This window comes from Mya arenaria, chromosome 11, assembly GCF_026914265.1.
Source record: "Mya arenaria isolate MELC-2E11 chromosome 11, ASM2691426v1".
In the NCBI taxonomy this organism is placed as follows: Eukaryota; Metazoa; Mollusca; class Bivalvia; order Myida; family Myidae; genus Mya; species Mya arenaria.
In genome coordinates, this window is record NC_069132.1 from 70,798,808 (window position 1) to 70,817,980 (window position 19,173).

Below are 19,173 nucleotides of genomic sequence, written 5' to 3' on the forward strand. Positions count from 1 at the left end.
TCTAATCAATTCATCTCTCCCTCAGGTGACCAAGTTGGACCGAGACCCGGCATCAGGAACGGCGCTGCAGGAAATCAGTTTCTGGCTGAACCTGGAACGAGCCTTGCTTCGCATCCAGGAGAAGAGAGAGAGCATCGACATCGTCCTCACCCTTGATATTCTCAAACATGGAAAGCGCTTCCATGCCACTGTCAGCTTTGACACTGATACAGGTAAATTTGCGTTTTACTGTTTTGTTTTACTGTTTTGTGTGTCTCTGATACATTAAGAATGAAAAAAGACTTATCTGCATTTCACTGGTCTTTCGCTGTGAATTCATAAACTTTATTCTATGTTATTGAAAATCACTTGAATCAATAAATGTAAAACATAACCTTTATGTTCTAGGACTAAAGACAGCAATGATGACAGTGAATGACTACAACCAGCTGATGAAGGACTTCCCTTTGAACGACCTGCTGTCAGCAACAGAGCTGGACAGAATTCGAGTGGCCCTGCAGTCCATCTTTCTGCACCTGCGTAAGATCCGGCCGACAAAGTATCCGATACAGCGGGCCCTCAGGCTCGTAGAGGCCATCTCCAGGGACCTCAGCACTCAGTTACTCAAGGTTGGCTGAATCCACTATTATTATGCCCCACTTCAAAGAAGAGGGGTATATTGCTTTGAAAATGTCGGTCGGTCGGTAGTTCGGTCTGTCGGTCCGTCCGTTGGTAGACCAAAGCTTGTTTGAGTGATAACTCAACAATTCCTGGACGTATGGTCATCAAACTTGACATTAAGGTTTGGCCTGACCAGTAGATGACCCCTATTGATTTTAGGGTTCATCGGGTCAAAGGTCAAGGTCACAGTGACAATTAATGAGAAGAATTTTAAAGCTTGTCCGAGAGATAACTCAACACAGCCTGCACCCATGGCCCTCAAACATGACTTGGAGGTTTGGCCTTACCAGTTGATGACCCCTATTGATTAAGGGGTCAAAGGTCACCCTGACAGCAAACTCGACAATTCCCGGACCTATGGTCATCAAAGTTGACATGAAGGTTGGGCCTGACCAGTAGATGACCCCTATTGACTTTGGGTCCAAAGGTCAAGGTCACAGTAACCTTTAAAGCAAACAAGTTAACAAATCTTCTAGCAGTGATATCTCAACAATGCCTGAACTATGATAATCAAACTTGACATGGAAGTTGGGCCTGACCATTAGATGACCCTTATTGATTTAAGGAGTCATCGGGTCAAAGGTCAAGGTCATAGTGACCTTGAAAGCGAAAATTTGTTCAAGTGATAACTTGACAATTTCTGCACCCATGGCCCTCAAACTTGACTTGGGGTTGCGTCTGACCTGAAGATGACCCCTTATGATTTTAGGGGTCAAAGGTCAAGGTCACAGTGACCTTGAACTAAAAAAGCTTGTCTGTGTGATAACTTGACAATGCCTGCACCCATGGCCCTCAAACTTGACATTTAGGTTTTTGGTGACCAGCTGATGACTCCTGATGGATTTTGAGGTCATAGAGTCAAAGGTCATGATCATAACACACGCTATCCTCACACTTTGAATGGTCATAATCTTAAAACTCCCTCAACGGCATCCAATGTCAGTGACAAATCAGCGGTCATTTCGGCCCATGCATATTTCTTTCAATCGTCCATATAATCCTGACAAAATGGTGCTCAGGGGGGCATAATGTTTGACAAACATCTCTTGCTGTTCTTAATATCTCTACATTTCCCCCTTTTTTTCCTTATTAATCTTGAGGTTTCTTCTGTCTGGGTTTTTTGTTTGCCTAAAATAAAAGGATTATTAACATTGATGAATAATTTCTATTTAAACAGATAAGCTTAGGCTTATGATAGTGAACGTTTGTTGGATGTGAAAGAAAACCATGTGTATCCCTTGGTATATCATGTCTATTGTGAGTAATGGAATTTTTGTTTCATTACAGGTTCTTGGAACAAGACGGCTGATGCACATCCCGTACGAAGAGTTTGAGAAGGTGATATCTGCGTGTTTTGATGTGTTCAGTACCTGGGATGATGAGTATGACAAGCTACAGGGTCTGCTTAGGGACCTTGTGAAGAAGAAGAGAGAGGAGCATCTACGTATGGTCTGGAGAGTAAACCCTGCACACAAACGCCTCCAGGGACGCCTTGACCACATGAGGAAGTGAGTGAAATATGGCATGAAAACTTAGACTACCACCTGCCAGGTTATTGACCTGTATTGGTAATGAATTGCACTTAGAGAACATTGGTGAAAATTGCAGTTAATCAAATATTTGAGTTAATTTCTTGAGTCAGTATTAAAGAAAGTACACATAACATTTATGTATTTAGAAACATATTGTTGTAGTTTCCTTAGCAATTATGGATATTTCAGTGTGATTCTCTTAATACATCAGAGTTTGGCATAATTCTATTTTTGCTGTGTGCAGGTTCCGTCGCCAACATGAGCAGTTGCGACAGGTTATTGTGCGAGTGTTGAGACCAGTGACGAGCGCCAAGCTGCCAATTGGATCTCCCATGGAGGAGACAGCACCAAAACTGGAACCTGTCGTCGATGAGGCTGCTGATGCTAACGCCATTGAGGTGAGTTGGCTTTGCAGCACATTGATCACACCTAATTTGTATATCCAACTCTTAAGATACATGTGCTTGATTATAAGTTGTTCACAGTTCTGAAGTCTTATTCATTCAGTTTTGAAATAAAGTGATTTTTGATGGAACATGCACAGTTCAGTAGGGTTGAAAAGAAACAAAATTTCTTCAATGAATATTTTGCAAGAAATAAAACGAACTGTTCAATATGCTGTGTTTGAAATATAAAGATTGTTTGTTTTGAAAATTCCTAAATACAACAATTTGTGTTCTCTGTGCAGGAGGTGAACCTGGCATATGAAAATGTGAAGGAGGTTGATGGCCTCGATGTGTCCAAGGAGGGATCTGATGCCTGGGAGGCAGCCATTAAAAGGTTGGATTCTAATCTTATTGACTACTAGGGTAGAACATAATGATAATTTGTTAAATTTGATTCACACCTTTGTTTAATTTATTTCATTTCCCTTTTAAAAACATTGTATAAACATTTACACTAATTCTTTCATACATTTCATCACTTACTTCTAAATACATTCTTCACCTTTGATTTCACATATCTTTCAAGGTATGATGAAAGGATAGATCGTGTTGAGACAAGAATCACAGCCAGACTCCGTGACCAGCTGGGGACCGCTAAGAACGCAAACGAGATGTTCCGTATCTTCTCGCGCTTCAACGCCCTGTTTGTGCGGCCCCACATCCGAGGAGCCATTCGGGAGTACCAGACACAGCTCATGCAGAGAGTGAAGGACGACATTGAGTCATTGCATGAGAAATTCAAGGTTGGTTTGATAATATGATTTTTGTTTTAAAATTGCTTTTGCTAATACTGTTCAGTTTTAGATGTTGTGCAAGAATGTTTATAAGGTTAAAGTAGATGCTCGTCTTTAATATTTTGCCTGATGTTTTGTGTTTGAATATTATTCTGTATACTATTTTATTATTTACTTTTTGTTGCACTGGTAACTGAAAATTTACTTGGTCATTTTTTTTTAAATAGGTGCAGTATCCCCAGAGCAAGACGTGCAGGATGAGCAAGGCCAGAGATTTCCCCTCTGTATCGGGCAGTATTATCTTTGCTAGACAGGTAAGCCTATGTTACTTTTCATTTTGAAAAATTGTTAATTTTTAGCTCTACTGGCCAAAGGCCAGAAGAGCTTATGCTATGGTAATGTGTACGTAGTATGTGCATCCGTGCGGTCGTGCGTCTGTAAACAATAACTTCTGAACACGATACGGTCTTCAGTTTTGATTGTATCTCGATGAATCCCATGCCCATGCATGCCTAGATAATGGCCCTTGATAGTATAAAAAAATGCTATTGTGTATACAATTGGTTGTGAACACGATACAGTCTTCAGTTTTGATTGTATCTCGATGAAACTTGTACAGTATCTAGATATCCATTAAAGCTTGGTTCCTTTCGAAAACCAGCAAGATCCGCCCATGAATGCCTAGATTATGGGCCATGAAAGTTTTAAAGAAATGCTTTCTATTTTTAGTCAGGTCTTCATGAGCGAATTCTATTTTTAGCCAAGTTTACATGTACATGTAAATTCTAGTCTAGAGTTAAGGGAGACAACTTGCAAGTCTAGGATTTTGAGAGACAATTTACTTTTTGCTTCTGCAGTTGATTTTGTGAATTACTTTGCCTTGTTCTTGTTGAAAGCACAAAGGCCATTTTTTAGCTTTAAGTTCTGTAGTTTGCGCATTCATCTTAACAAAATTGGTTGTGAATGTTTAAGTTATGCACCTGGTGTCATTACTGGCCACACCCAGGGTTCACAGGTTTGTTAAACATAAATCTGGAAAAGTTTGAAAATCATTTTGTGTGTTTGTGCATCCATCTCAGCACAATTGATTGTGAATATTTGTTCAAATTGATTAATGTTGTCTTAGGATGCCCTTGACTTTGACCTTTTGACCAACTTTTTTTAACTTTTAAAACTACAGAAATTTTTACTATGAGTACAGTTTTGAAAGCATTTTTTTTGTCAGATGACTTTTACTTGGCACATATTAAAATAGTTCATGCAACTAATCTGCTTACAATACTTTCTGGGCTCAGATGTTGAACGTGCTACGTTTTCAGGTAACCCAAACACAAAACAAACTATATGTCTGTTGCCTTTTACCCATACATACATGCTCTGGATTGATATGACCACAAAAGCCATGCCAGTAGAGCATAGGCCCTTTTGAGCCTCTTGTTTAATTGATCTTTAGACTTTTGATATTTTACCAAACTGATGTTATTTTCTTCAAAATATTGTTCTGATATGCACTTGTCTGCTGTGCATTACAGATTGAGCGTCAGTTGACAGCATACCTACGTCGTGTGGAGGATGTGCTGGGTAAGGGCTGGGAGAGCCATGTCGAGGGGCAGAAACTGAAGAATGACGGAGACAGCTTCAGAAATAAGCTCAACACGCAGGAGCTCTTTGAAGAGTGGGCCAGAAAAGTATGTACATGATTGCAACTTAAATGAAAAGGGCCCAATTTCTAGAAACTTCTTAAGTCCCTTATAACAGGATTAAGCTAATCTCACTTTTTTTGTTTCCCTATAATTTGTGTAATATTTTCATTTTTTAGAGATGTTAGACTTTAAATAGGAAATATGCTTATGACAATCACAGTTTACAGTTTTTCATTTATTTTGGCCAAGTGAAATAAGCTACGTAAGCCTGTTAAGCTAAGATGTTTTGAGAAATTGGGTCATGATAATTTGCTAATCAATACTCAACTTTGTTTCCCTGATACCTACTGATTCCTCGGTTCTTCATTGTTCAAGAGTTACATGAGTAAGTCTTTTTTGATACATAATCAAAAGATATGTTAATCATACATATTTTTAATATGAATGTGCATCAGTTGATCTCATTGTTTCATCAAAGGTGACCCAAAGACAGCTGCAGGTGTCTGGCAGGATTTTCACCATCACCAGTGTGAAGTCGCGCATCCCGGGCAAACCCAACATACTGAAGCTTGGAGTCAACTTCCAAAAGGACATCATAACACTCTCTAAAGAGGTTAAGACATGTTTACTGACCCACTAGAACATAAACCATTACATTATAGTTTGCTACAGCTATTTCAGACATATATATATAGGTATTGAACATTGGGGCCTTAGATGGGGTATGCACTGATAGGGGTGGCCCCACCCATAAATTTAGCACAACTCTGCTATGAAAGGTGCAAATTCTAGCACTTCAGTAGCATCATTTTTCAGAAATGCTTATATAATTCCAGTAACACTGTTCTCAAAATACATGAAGTTAAGAAAATATAATTAGATACTGGGGGGTTAACATGCATTCATTATTTTTTGCTTAAATACAAATTTTATTTGTTTCTATTTTCCATATTCAAATGTTTCAATGCTCTGTAGCTTTTATTTATTTATTGATCAGTTAATGATGAAATTGGAACAATATGCATTGCAGGCCTTTTGTTCAATGTTGTTTATGTTGAAACTCTTCGGAGACCTCAACATTTATTTAGGAAAGCTATTTCAAATCATGTTTAATGGGGACATTCAAAGTTTTCGCTTTTCGCTTGTAAAGCTAATTATCATTGGTTAATCAAACACTGCTTTAAGTGTCCATGTCAAGAATGGGTATTGAGTTTTCAGAAAAACTAATAGCATGGGTAAAATAGTCTAGGGCCCAACTTCAATTGCTATTCAAAATATTGGCTCATACATGCCTGTATTGAGTAATTTGCCTTCTTTTTTCATTAGAAAATTGGTTATAAATAGTTGCTTTATGATGCAAAATACTTAATTGAAAATTCAAATCAAGATTTACTTTAACTTTGCAAAATCTTACTCAGGTGCGTAATATGAAGTGGCTGGGATTCCGTGTGCCATTGGCAATCGTGAACAAGGCCCACCAGGCTAACCAGCTTTACCCGTTTGCAATGTCGCTGTTTGAGAGCGTGCGCACGTACCAGCAGACCCTGGAGAAGGTGGATGAGCGGCCGTCCATTCACCTCCTGGTGGCTGGGCTACACAAGGAGGTCCAGAATCTCATTGCAGAGGTAAGGCATGCTCTCACCTGTTTAAAATATTCACTAAATACTTGAACTTCATTTAGTTGTCATGAAAGATTATCTTTCACTGTCGTCTTTGTTCAATTGAGAAATTTAGCTGAAGATCATTTACTGAGTAAAAGCAGTTTAGGTCAAAGATGGCCATTTAAATACAATCAATTGATTTGTCATTCATATTTCAGGGTGTCCAACTGGTGTGGGAATCGTACAAGCTAGATCCATATGTACAGAGACTGGCGGATTCCTTGATCAACTTTCAGGAGAAGGTGGGATTTTTGTAGTTTTATTATTATTTGAATTTATAAATGTGGGAACAGGAAATGGCAAAATGATTTGCGGGACGGTTTAGATTCCAGAAGGTTATAGCTTGTAAATGTTTCTAAACTTAAAATAATATCTAATTAATAAAATTATGATGCAGAAAAGCCAAAGAAGCTTAGACCTGTGTATGAATCTTCATTATATTTATGGAACTTAACCATTAATTTCCATATCCCAGGTTGATGAGTTGCTATCGATGGAGCAGGAGATAGACTTGGAGGTGAAGTCGCTGGAGACATGCTCGTACAGCTCCACCACGTTCAGGGAGATTTTGGCCAAGATACAGAAGGCCGTGGACAATCTCTCTCTACACTCCTACTCCAACCTCCCACAGTGGGTCGCAAAGCTTGATGAAGAGGTACGTGCAAACAAATAAATAACTCTGAAGGTATACACTTCTGATGTAAATATAAATATATTCATAACTTTATTTTAGTTCTTTTGCATTAGTATTTTATCTAGAAAATGATGTTCTATATGATTTTCAACAATTGTTTGTTAAAAGGTTATAAAAGCATAGACCCATCTATCCGTACACACATTATGCAGATTTGTTTGGTAACTATGGACTATCCTAAATTCTTCCATGTGTCACCAGGTGGAGAAGCGTTTGGCTGAGCGGCTGGAGGTGGCCCTGAATGCCTGGAACAAATGTCTGCTGGGGAAGAAGGAAGACCAAGTGGATTACAGCATGGACACAGATGCCCCCACCCAACCTACACAGAAACTAGGCGGGGAACCTAACATCAAGGTGCCATTATTACAAGCATTATATGGTCATTTTAAAAAACAACAACATGCATTTCGTAAACAATCATGTCGACATTTGTTTGTACATGAAGTCATAGAATTTTTTTTTAATAATTACAAACAAAGGCAATCAGCATATACGTGTTGAACACTCATGATTGAACCCTTTTCAGTTAATTTTGATGTATAACCTTCAGTGGTACATCTTTTTCAGACCTTTGTCCATGAGTTGCGCATCACAAACCAGCTAATCTACGTGAACCCACCAGTGGAGGAGGCTCGTGTGAACATCATGCAGGAGCTGTTCAGCTGGGAGGCCATCATTGCCAGCCTGCCCCGCATCAAACACTCGCGATACCAGGTAGAGTAAACATGACTCGCGATACCAGGTAGGGTAAACATGACTCGCGATACCAGGTGGGGTAAACATGACTCGCGATACCAGGTAGAGTAAACATGACTCGCGATACCAGGTAGGGTAAACATGACTCGCGATACCAGGTGGGGTAAACGTGACTCGCGATACCAGGTAGAGTAAACATGACTCGCGATACCAGGTAGGGTAAACATGACTCGCGATACCAGGTGGGGTAAACATGACTCGCGATACCAGGTGGGGTAAACATGACTCGCGATACCAGGTAGGGTAAACGTGACTCGCGATACCAGGTTGGGTAAACATGACTCGCGATACCAGGTGGGGTAAACGTGACTCGCCATACCAGGTGGGGTAAACGTGACTCGCGATACCAGGTGGGGTAAACGTGACTCGCGATACCAGGTGGGGTAAACGTGACTCGCGATACCAGGTGGGGTAAACATGACTCGCGATACCAGGTGGGGTAAACATGACTCGCGATACCAGGTGGGGTAAACATGACTCGCGATACCAGGTGGGGTAAACGTGACTCGCGATACCAGGTGGGGTAAACGTGACTCGCGATACCAGGTGGGGTAAACGTGACTCGCGATACCAGGTGGGGTAAACAGTAGGGTAAACGTGACTCGCGATACCAGGTGGGGTAAACGTGACTCGCGATACCAGGTGGGGTAAACGTGACTCGCGATACCAGGTGGGGTAAACGTGACTCGCGATACCAGGTGGGGTAAACGTGACTCGCGATACCAGGTGGGGTAAACGTGACTCGCGATACCAGGTGGGGTAAACGTGACTCGCGATACCAGATGGGGTAAACGTGACTCGCGATACCAGGTGCTGTAAACGTGACTCGCGATACCAGGTGGGGTAAACGTGACTCGCGATACCAGGTGCGGTAAACATGACTCGCGATACCAGGTGGGGTAAACGTGACTCGCGATACCAGGTGGGGTAAACGTTACTCGCGATACCAGGTGGGGTAAACGTGACTCGCGATACCAGGTGGGGTAAACGTGACTCGCGATACCAGTTGGGGTAAACGTGACTCGCGATACCAGGTGGGGTAAACGTGACTCGCGATACCAGGTGGGGTAAACGTGACTCGCGATACCAGGTGGGGTAAACGTGACTCGCGATACCAGTTGGGGTAAACGTGACTCGCGATACCAGGTGGGGTAAACGTGACTCGCGATACCAGTTGGGGTAAACGTGACTCGCGATACCAGGTGGGGTAAACGTGACTCGCGATACCAGTTGGGGTAAACGTGACTCGCGATACCAGTTGGGGTAAACGTGACTCGCGATACCAGGTGGGGTAAACGTGACTCGCGATACCAGGTGGGGTAAACATGACTCGCGATACCAGGTGGGGTAAACATGACTTTGGATAGTTGTTGGATGTATACAGTACCGTTATAAGAGTTTTAGAATTTCATTGATCTTCAATTAGAATTTCATTGATCTTCAATATTGTATATTTATTTCACAAAGGCCACAGGCCCACCACAAAATATAATAGAACAGCAAAACTTATATATATTGTAACAGTTTGTTTTCAATAAATTTATCTGATAACAATGATACAAATTCACATAAGAAATTTTGAACTGAATGGTTGTGTTCAACAAAGATGATGGAATGGAACAATAATAATTTGATTTATCAACAACCAGGCATATGGCACCTGTATCTATTGTAAGTAGAGATATAAAAATGCTTCTTGGAGGCAACTGTAAGCATTGTAGATTTGGAACAATAGTCAAGGTATATGTTTATCACTGGTAGTTTTAATGCACACTTAATCATGGATAAACCCATTTTACAGGTTGGTCTGGATGTAGAGTCCGAGTCATCTATGACATACAAGAACTTGTTGACAAAGCTGCCAAGCGGTATGAAGGTGGTGGAAGAGTCGTACGCCGCCATACAAAAGACAGTCAAGGAGCTGGAGGACTACATTATGGTACATAAAGTGTTTTATCGGAATGTTTATTTAAGTTTAAACTAAAAGACCAATATATGGAATGCTGCATACATGCACATGGATTATTAGGGGTCATGTCCGGGTTGACACTTGTCATGCAACTGGGGATTTTTTTAAATAACCTTGCACAGATATACAGCACACAAAAGTGACTGCCTGTCATGTGCAAGACCCACTTCCCTACCTCAAAGGTCAAGGTCACACTTACAGTTTATTCATTATGGATTGTTGCATATATGCAAATAAAGTATAGGTGGTTGTGTCAGGGCACTTTCTTTGTCATGCAAGGGGGGGATTTAAAAAAAAATAACATTGCATAGTGGTTTGGTACTTAATAACATGAAGGCAACACGTTAAAAAGACACAATTCTGAGTATTAGTTTACATCTTTACATCTTTATTAGTTATTATCTAAATAAACATTTTATTTAGTTTCAAAATCTGTGATTTTTCAATCATAAGAACAAACCATCACAGGAAGTAATCAATAGGACAAGTTTCTATGTGTACTTTCATCCATTATCAGGTTTGGTTGCGCTACCAGGCTCTATGGGATCTGACCCCTGATGGCCTATACAACCGTATGGGAGACCTTGCCTCATGGATGAGAACCTTGGAGCAGATCAAGTTAGTATATCACATGTTTGTCTGTATGGGAGGCAATGTAGGTTCTTTCATCAATTTTCATCCATTCAGTAATTTGCATATATACCTCATGTCAGACAAACTAATTCTGAAAAGCATTGCTACTTGTCCAACAAGTGTTTCATGGAATGTTGCATATATGCTTCACAATGAAAAAAGTAATTATATTTAAACTTTATTAAAACACCAGCTTCCTCCATTTTCAGATCAGCTAGGAAGACATTTGACACGTCAGAGTCACAGAAAGAAATTGGTCCAATTGTTGTGCAGTTCAGCAAAGTGCAGTCCAAGGTCTCCCTCAAGTATGACTCGTGGCACAAGGAAGTGCTGAGCAGGTTCGGAAACATGCTGAGTAATGAGATGACGGAGTTCCATGTCCACATCCAGAAGTCGCGCTCCGACCTTGAGCAGCAATCCATTGACACAGCAAACACGTCGGAGGCTGTCGTGCTCATCACCCAGGTGCAGGCCCTAAAACGCCAGATGAAGACCTGGGAAAAACAAGTTGATGTGAGTATTCACTTGCAAATTATACTTTAACCTGATAATTGTTTCTCTGCCCTACAGTGAGTAAAAAGAGGTGCTGGATGTACGTTACCCTTTCGATTGTATTTTATGTATTTGTTATAGAAAACCTTATAATATGAAATTCCAATTGATATACCTAAATGTTATCATGTAAATTTACTCACACATTAAGGATTCTGATTTGATTCATGTACATACTGCATAACTATGATGTACATGTATCTCCTGACAGATGTACAAGGAAGGCCAGCGTATTCTGGAGCGTCAGAGGTTCCAGTTCCCAACTAACTGGCTGTACAGTGACAACATAGAGGGCGAGTGGGGTGCTTTCACTGACATCATGAAGCGCAAGGACGGCTCTATTCAGACACAGGTCGCCAGTCTACAGATGAAGATCGTCTCTGAGGATAAGATTGTTGAGGGCAAGACCTCCGATCTCCTCGTTGATTGGGAGAAGGATAAGCCTGTCGGTGTAAGTCCGTCATAGGTTATTTGATACAAGAAGTCAAAATTCAATAAGTTCATGTGCAGTAACATAATTATGCAATTATCCATATTGTAAACCAAATCATTTTATCAGTGACTTACAATATTTATACTTACATTTGTGTTAAATAAAAGAGTTGAATAAATATGATAAATAACCTTTTTCAATCATGACAGGGTGAGCTGCCCCCGGATGAGGCCCTGAAGGCCATTACCATCTTTGAAGGGAAGTTCTCGAGGCTGAAGGAGGAAAGAGAGAATGTATCCAAGGCAAAAGAGGCCCTGGAACTGGCTGAACCAGGTAGAAAATCTTAAATAGATCAAAGGGTTTGAAATAAAAGCAATTAGCAAGAGAATTGTGATTCAGGTTGAACATTCAAACAAGTGGACAAGTGGAAGAGATTGTAGCTTTCCAATTTAGAATTGTAGTATACATGTAGGAACTGTACAGTGATTGAATGTTGTTGGAAATTGATTGTTTGCGGGGGAATGCCTCTGAAGTCCCTGATAATTGATTCTGGTTTAAAAAAATTGGATAGTGCCTAACAGTATAAATATATAAAATATATACGATAATATTACAATAATTGGTTACTTTTTATTGGGATATTAATTTCATGCATTCTGGATGATTCAGTTTCAAATATGAAGTCAATGGTTGATCAAAATGACATCTCAGATTGTTGATGATAATCTATTATGATGTTTGTCTGATTTCCAACGGCTTGGCACTTACGTACTCTGCATCAATCTCATCTTTCCTTTAGTATTATCTGTTTTATTCCTTTATCTCGTCATTGACATCCATGTTAATCTGCCAAAAAGGTCAGTTGAGCATGAGTGAAGAGCGTGTACAGGTGTCCCTGGAGGAACTGCAGGATCTGAAGGGAGTATGGACCGAGCTTGGCAAGATCTGGGACCAGATCTATGAACTCAAGGACAAACCATGGCTCTCTGTGCAACCTAGAAAGGTACATGAACATGTCTGTACTGTTTAGAGGCTAAGAAAACTGTGGAAGAGATCAAATATATAGAATTTTATTTTGTAACAAGTAAGCAACTTTTTCTGCCCATATTCTGAAAGAAATTATATATGTTCAATAAACGTGGCATGCTGGTGTAAGTGAATCTACTTTTGGTTGTCTTTTTTAGCAGAAATATATTTGAGGGATTGTGAACTAAACTAAAGGTCATGATTTTTTTGTTCCTATACATGTAGCTTCAGTGTTTGTTTTCTTTTGCAGATTCGACAAAGCATTGATGGTCTGCTGAACCAGATGAAGGAGCTACCAGCCAGACTGAGAGCCTATTCCTCGTACGAATTTGTAAAACGACTGCTGCAAGGATTTGCCAAGGTACACACTCGGCTTTCTTAGCTATTAATCCTTTAATGAACTTTTGAATGAAGAGCTGCAACTGTTAAGTCCTTGTTGTGTTGATGTAAAGGTTTTTGAAATTATGAGCTTTGTACTAGATTCATATATTTTATTTAAGAAACTTGTGCAAATATCAAGGCATGTAAATATACTTTCCATACCAGGTGAACATGCTGATTGTTGAGTTGAAGTCTGAGGCGTTGAAAGAGCGCCACTGGAAGCAGTTGACGAGGAGACTTGGGGTGAAGTGGGTTTTGTCTGAACTCACCCTGGGGCACGTGTGGGACATTGACCTGCTGAAAAATGAGCACATTGTTAAGGACATCATCCTTGTGGCTCAGGGAGAAATGGCTCTAGAGGAGTTCCTAAAACAAGTAAGTGGAGACTGTGATGTTTTAAAGAGAGAATTTAGACTGTGTTGATGTATGTGAATTAATGAAAGATATATTATGTTAGTTTATTGGATTCTAAAGAGTTGTCAGTTATGCACAGTATTTAGATATATTTAATCCAGCTCTTAACTTTCTGTTTGTATCCTGCTTTTGCCCAAAATGTAATGTACCGAACAATATGTCCCATTTTATTTGTAGGTGAGTGAGACGTGGCGAGCGTATGAGCTGGACATGATTAGTTACCAGGGTCGGTGCCGTCTGATTCGGGGCTGGGACGACCTCTTCAACAAGGTCAAGGAACACATCAACTCTGTAATGGCCATGAAACTCTCCCCTTACTACAAGGTAGGTATCCGTGTAAAAAGTGTAGTGATTTATGTAATGATGCAAATGTGTGGTACAATAACGCAACAAATGTCTAGTTAATACAACTTCAATACTTCAAAATTGCTTTTAACTATGTATGTCTTCCTATTAGTTACTTTAAAACATTTTATTACTGTTCACTTTCCCATTTTTAAAGATAATGAAATTGGAAGTTGTTGGGATTGATTTTACCACTAAAAGTTCAAGGTTTGGGTTTCAGTCTCATAGGGAATGCATTTCAAACATTCTTTTGCTCTTTCAGCAATTTGAGGAAGATGCCCTGTCATGGGAGGACAAGCTGAACCGTATCAACGCACTGTTTGATGTGTGGATAGATGTACAGAGACGCTGGGTGTACCTGGAGGGCATCTTCACGGGCAGTGCAGACATACAGCACCTCCTGCCTGTAGAGACCCAGAGATTCCAGGGGTAAGGATGCCCATTGGCTTTGTACAAAATAGATTATAATGGTTTCCAAAGGTTGTTATTTGCTTTATGAATGTCTAGTTAAGTGTGGGCAAGGAATGACATGAATTCTGCAGTTTTTATGTAAATTTTGAGAAACTAGAAATATTTGACTGATTGCTTGAATGTGTGTTTTGCAATGATGTCATTATTTTTCCAGTGTGAGTACAGAGTTCTTGGCCCTGATGAAGAAGGTGGCCAAGTCACCGCTGGTGATGGACGTCCTAAACATCCCAAACAGTCAGAGACAGCTGGAGAGGCTGGCCGACCTGTTGGGCAAGATCCAGAAGGCTCTGGGAGAGTACTTGGAGAGGGAGAGAGCCTCATTCCCCAGGTACTGTTAAATGCCCAAAAGAGTATTTCAGAAACATTGCAAGACTTTATTACAGATACTAAACTCAATAAAAGGCCACATGTGAAAATGTTGAAACGCTTGAAGAGAATATCTCAAATCTTTATTGATGGTTAGGTTTACCCATTGCATATATTTGAATGTTATTTTTTTAGTTTTACTACAAACTGTATGTTAGAATCCATGACACCATATCAAACTTAATGTCAAGCATTGCCCTAGTCCAAGATTGAACATGTTATACATTCTCTTATTTGTTTGCAGGTTCTACTTTGTTGGAGACGAGGACCTGCTGGAGATCATAGGAAACAGTAAGAATGTGGCACGCCTACAGAAGCACTTCAAGAAGATGTTTGCCGGGGTGGCCACCATTACACTGAACGATGACAACTCCCAGGTCCTGGGGCTGCTCTCCAAGGAGGGGGAGGAGGTCAGTGCCAAATCTTATAACATGGATTTGAAATGGAAAATTTTCTTATTATAAATACAAGTAAAATCTGTTTATTATTGAGATGTCTTCATAATTAAGACGCATTCACCTTAGCACTGCCAATTAAGGTATCTGTTTTTGGTATTCTAATATTCTTATTTAAGTATTTAAACACTATAAGTATGTACATATGTACTGCATTTTCATCCTGTCAAAGTGTCTGTTATTGCAATATAAAGTGATGAAGAAACTTTCGGCCTTTGTTCCCATAGGTTGTGTTTGCCACACCAGTGTCCATAACCAAAAACCCGAAAATCAATGAATGGCTGACCTGTGTGGAGAAGGAGATGAGAGTCACTCTAGCCAAGCTGCTTGCTGATTCCGTGAAGGACGTGACTGCCTTCAAGTCTGGCAAGATTGACTCGCAGCAGTACCTCAACTGGGTGGACAAATACCAGGTACAATTTGAAAGGTCTGAAAGGATAATCTGGTGTTGTAGCTTGAAGCATGAGAAATAAGAAATTAATAGAAGTAATGGGAATGATAAAGGAAATACATAATTATGTTCTTGGGTACACCAATTTAAAACTGTAGATGTAAAGATTATGGTAAATGACTGTGGAGAAAATTCAGTGAAATTAACTTGTTTGTCCACCACGTAACAGGCCCAGCTTGTGGTGTTAGCGTCCCAGATCTCTTGGTCGGAGAGTGTGGATGGTGCACTGACATTGGTGGCAGGAAAGGGCGGGTCAGACATGGGACCTGTACAGGAAGTGCTCTCCACTGTGGAGTCCACACTCAATATCCTGGCAGACTCCGTGCTTCATGAACAGCCTCCAGTACGCAGGAAGAAACTTGAGCACCTGGTAAGTGAAAATATTTTTTTTTAGAAGATTTTGTAATACTTAAATGGATTTTCATTTCATTGTTGCATAGCTAAAAGAATTTTCAATAAACAGTTGATGATTTAACATTGAATACTTCCAAATAGATCACCGAGCTGGTTCACCAGAGGGACGTGACAAGGACCATGATCACAGACAAGATCAACAGCCCCAAGTCATTTGACTGGCTGTGCCAGATGAGGTTCTACTTCGACCCCAAGAACTCAGATGTGCTCCAACAACTGTCCATCCAGATGGCCAACGCCAAGTTCAACTATGGGTTTGAGTATTTGGGTGTGCAGGACAAGCTGGTACAGACGCCACTCACAGACAGGTGCTACCTTACACTCACACAGGCACTTGAGGCCAGGCTTGGGGGATCACCATTTGGTAGGTGGATGAGCCTTTTGCTAAGGCCTTTTCTTATAAAATGTTCAAGGCTGATTTTCATTCTTATAGTTAAATGGAATAGTCACTCAATTTTGAAATTTTAAATGTCACTATTGTGAAAATTAAAGGATAATGGAAAGTGGTGAAAATTGTATTCAAGGCTCTTTTATTGATGGTTTTAATTTGGTCATTAGATCATAAGATGAAAATACTTGTTTCATTATGACTTTGTTAATGTGTTGTATTTTTGCTTTTAGGTCCTGCTGGTACAGGCAAGACTGAGTCTGTTAAGGCCCTGGGTAATCAGCTAGGAAGATTTGTCCTTGTTTTCAACTGTGACGAGACATTCGACTTCCAGGTAAAACTGGACACAAATCCATATAAACCACAACAAACTCACATGAGTCTTACTATGAGATACCCCCACATAGTTTCCTGTGAAAAATGGCATGATGTGACATGTTTTTAAGATTAAAACTAGGACCTACTTCTGCTTGTCTTCTACCACGTGAATTATAATGTAGTTGAAAGTCAAAGGGACAAAGATTAGTTCAATTGTGAATAGTAGTCATTTATTAATCTGACATTTCAAATTAGAGCATTTGTTATGATTACAAACTTCGGTAATTTCATATTAACACACAAAATATTCAAACACTGTGTGACCATGCAATTCCAGGCAATGGGTCGTATCTTCGTGGGTCTGTGCCAGGTGGGTGCATGGGGCTGTTTTGACGAGTTTAACCGTCTGGAGGAGCGCATGTTGTCTGCCTGCTCTCAGCAGATACAGACCATCCAGGAGGCCCTCAAGGACATGGCTGGCCGCAAGGACAAAGGTGGGTGGAGATTCGTGTACATGTCAGCTTTGTGCTGCTTGAATTTTTGGATTAAATAAGATTTTTATGGTGTCTGGTTAATTTTTTTTTTAGGCTGAGTAGCACTGTGTACTAAATTTTAACTGTACTTTAATTCATTACTAACCATCAACTTTACACATAATGAATGTGTCAAATTAACAGTAGTATTTATATGTCATTGTAAAAAGATTTATGAAAATGGTGTTTGGATTTGTGAAGTGAAGCTTAAATGATTTGTTTGTGCTTGCTTTTGGAATGCTCAGATGGCAAAAGAAAGAAGGGTAGGAGTTGTTGTTTGTACTAACACCACCAATTTGTTCAATGTCATGTGTTGTAACCTTGTTTTATGTATTTTGCAGTACAGTTGGGTTTATTACTATGTAATAACTAATGCACACTTGTTCATTCTTCTTTTCACAGCCAAAATGTTCACACCACTCCACTCTGTTTTTGTACATGTAGAGCAATATTTTTTCTGTATAGTATCATTTCAGTGTGTTCGTAGAATTTTCTGCGTATGTCTCAAGTTTACTTTATTCTTATAATAGTAACTTATTTCAGTGTTGAAATATCAAGTTTTTCATGTGTTTATTGAATATTGTTGTACTTCATACATGTATAAATGAGCTTAATCAATTCCTTAAGTTAACAAAAGCATACATTACTGTCAGTTTCAGTTTTTAGCTCTTCCGAAAAAAGATCTAGGAATTATTATAGCCTTGTTGTGTTTGACATGGTTCAACTCAGAAGTCGTTCAAGATATTTAAAAAGACTTGGTATAGAGGTTGCCAGAGATTATATGCACATGTATGGCCAAAACCATATTTTGAGCTGTTATAAATGTTGAGTTATATGCCCCTTTTTTGGGCTAAAAACAAAATAACAGCGTAAGCATGCACTCCAGGGCACCCTTGTTAAACAAACATTTGGACGTCCAGGGTTCGACATTAAGGCCCAAACTAGGCCACTTAGGGTAGCTATGTCTGAGGCTTGAGAACTTTTTTTAATGTTTTTTTTCTTCTCTTTTTTGGGATAGCTATTATCAAATTTCAATTATTTAAGGTGCATTGAGGTTAAAATACCAAACAATATTTAGAATTAAAGATCATTACAATTTATTCTGATTTGGTTGTTAACATTGTGCTTAGCAGATGACAGAAACATTTTAAACAATGAACGTATTCATACTTAATTTTATCTGTATAATTATTATTACAAAATGATAGAAATCACTCTTAAATTTATGCTAAATGCATGCAAATGTTTATTGAAAATTGTGAATAAGAAGTAATGGTACTCTTAATCTAAGTATGACTTTATATGTTATTTTATTTTTTATTATTTTTATTTAACATCTTTTGGTATGATGAATTAAACACTAAGGTCTAGTTTGGTTTAGGTCATGTCTGGTAGGTTTTCAAAGTTACTGGACCACTGTTCCAGCTCTCAATAAAGTTAACATGGAATCCTAACATCATTATTTTTATCAGTTTTTCAAAATATGACTGGCCAGTATAACTGACTTCCATTGCCAGGGTAAAAACACTTTTATTGTACATGAAAGGAATATTTTAAATCTCACCAAGGTAAAAGTAAATGCTTAACATTTCCTGCACTTTCCCAATCCTGCAGGCCAGCCAATGGTGATTGACCTGATCGGGAAGCAAGTGAAGGTGAACCCTGACATGGCCATCTTTATCACAATGAACCCAGGCTATGCTGGTCGCTCCAACCTACCTGACAATCTGAAAAAACTGTTCCGCAGTCTGGCCATGACCCAACCTGACAGACAGCTCATTGCCCAAGTGATGCTGTACTCACAGGGATTCCGCACTGCAGAGAAACTCTCCAACAAGATTGTACCCTTCTTTGTGTAAGTATTGTTACAGTAGCATATTCTTGGATGTTTTTTAAGT

The 19,173-nt window shown here is 39.5% G+C and overlaps 1 protein-coding gene across 3 annotated transcripts in view; it reads left to right on the top strand.

The window, feature by feature from the left end:
* LOC128209415 (cytoplasmic dynein 1 heavy chain 1-like) overlaps positions 1-19,173 on the top strand; it is a 59,300-nt gene that overhangs the window by 7,468 nt on the left and 32,659 nt on the right. For all 3 annotated transcript variants that reach the window (XM_052913438.1, XM_052913437.1, XM_052913439.1), the window contains exons 5-36: positions 26-212; positions 388-608; positions 1,948-2,168; positions 2,437-2,590; positions 2,881-2,972; positions 3,165-3,381; positions 3,600-3,686; positions 4,905-5,060; positions 5,494-5,628; positions 6,434-6,640; positions 6,835-6,918; positions 7,152-7,331; positions 7,572-7,724; positions 7,938-8,084; positions 9,928-10,065; positions 10,613-10,713; positions 10,938-11,241; positions 11,492-11,731; positions 11,923-12,046; positions 12,571-12,716; positions 12,990-13,100; positions 13,286-13,495; positions 13,712-13,858; positions 14,142-14,308; positions 14,505-14,678; positions 14,961-15,126; positions 15,399-15,584; positions 15,792-15,992; positions 16,118-16,400; positions 16,658-16,758; positions 17,080-17,236; positions 18,890-19,130. In XM_052913438.1, coding sequence (XP_052769398.1) covers positions 26-212; positions 388-608; positions 1,948-2,168; positions 2,437-2,590; positions 2,881-2,972; positions 3,165-3,381; positions 3,600-3,686; positions 4,905-5,060; positions 5,494-5,628; positions 6,434-6,640; positions 6,835-6,918; positions 7,152-7,331; positions 7,572-7,724; positions 7,938-8,084; positions 9,928-10,065; positions 10,613-10,713; positions 10,938-11,241; positions 11,492-11,731; positions 11,923-12,046; positions 12,571-12,716; positions 12,990-13,100; positions 13,286-13,495; positions 13,712-13,858; positions 14,142-14,308; positions 14,505-14,678; positions 14,961-15,126; positions 15,399-15,584; positions 15,792-15,992; positions 16,118-16,400; positions 16,658-16,758; positions 17,080-17,236; positions 18,890-19,130 — 5,438 coding nt within the window. The remainder of the gene's footprint in view (positions 1-25; positions 213-387; positions 609-1,947; positions 2,169-2,436; positions 2,591-2,880; positions 2,973-3,164; positions 3,382-3,599; positions 3,687-4,904; positions 5,061-5,493; positions 5,629-6,433; positions 6,641-6,834; positions 6,919-7,151; positions 7,332-7,571; positions 7,725-7,937; positions 8,085-9,927; positions 10,066-10,612; positions 10,714-10,937; positions 11,242-11,491; positions 11,732-11,922; positions 12,047-12,570; positions 12,717-12,989; positions 13,101-13,285; positions 13,496-13,711; positions 13,859-14,141; positions 14,309-14,504; positions 14,679-14,960; positions 15,127-15,398; positions 15,585-15,791; positions 15,993-16,117; positions 16,401-16,657; positions 16,759-17,079; positions 17,237-18,889; positions 19,131-19,173) is intronic.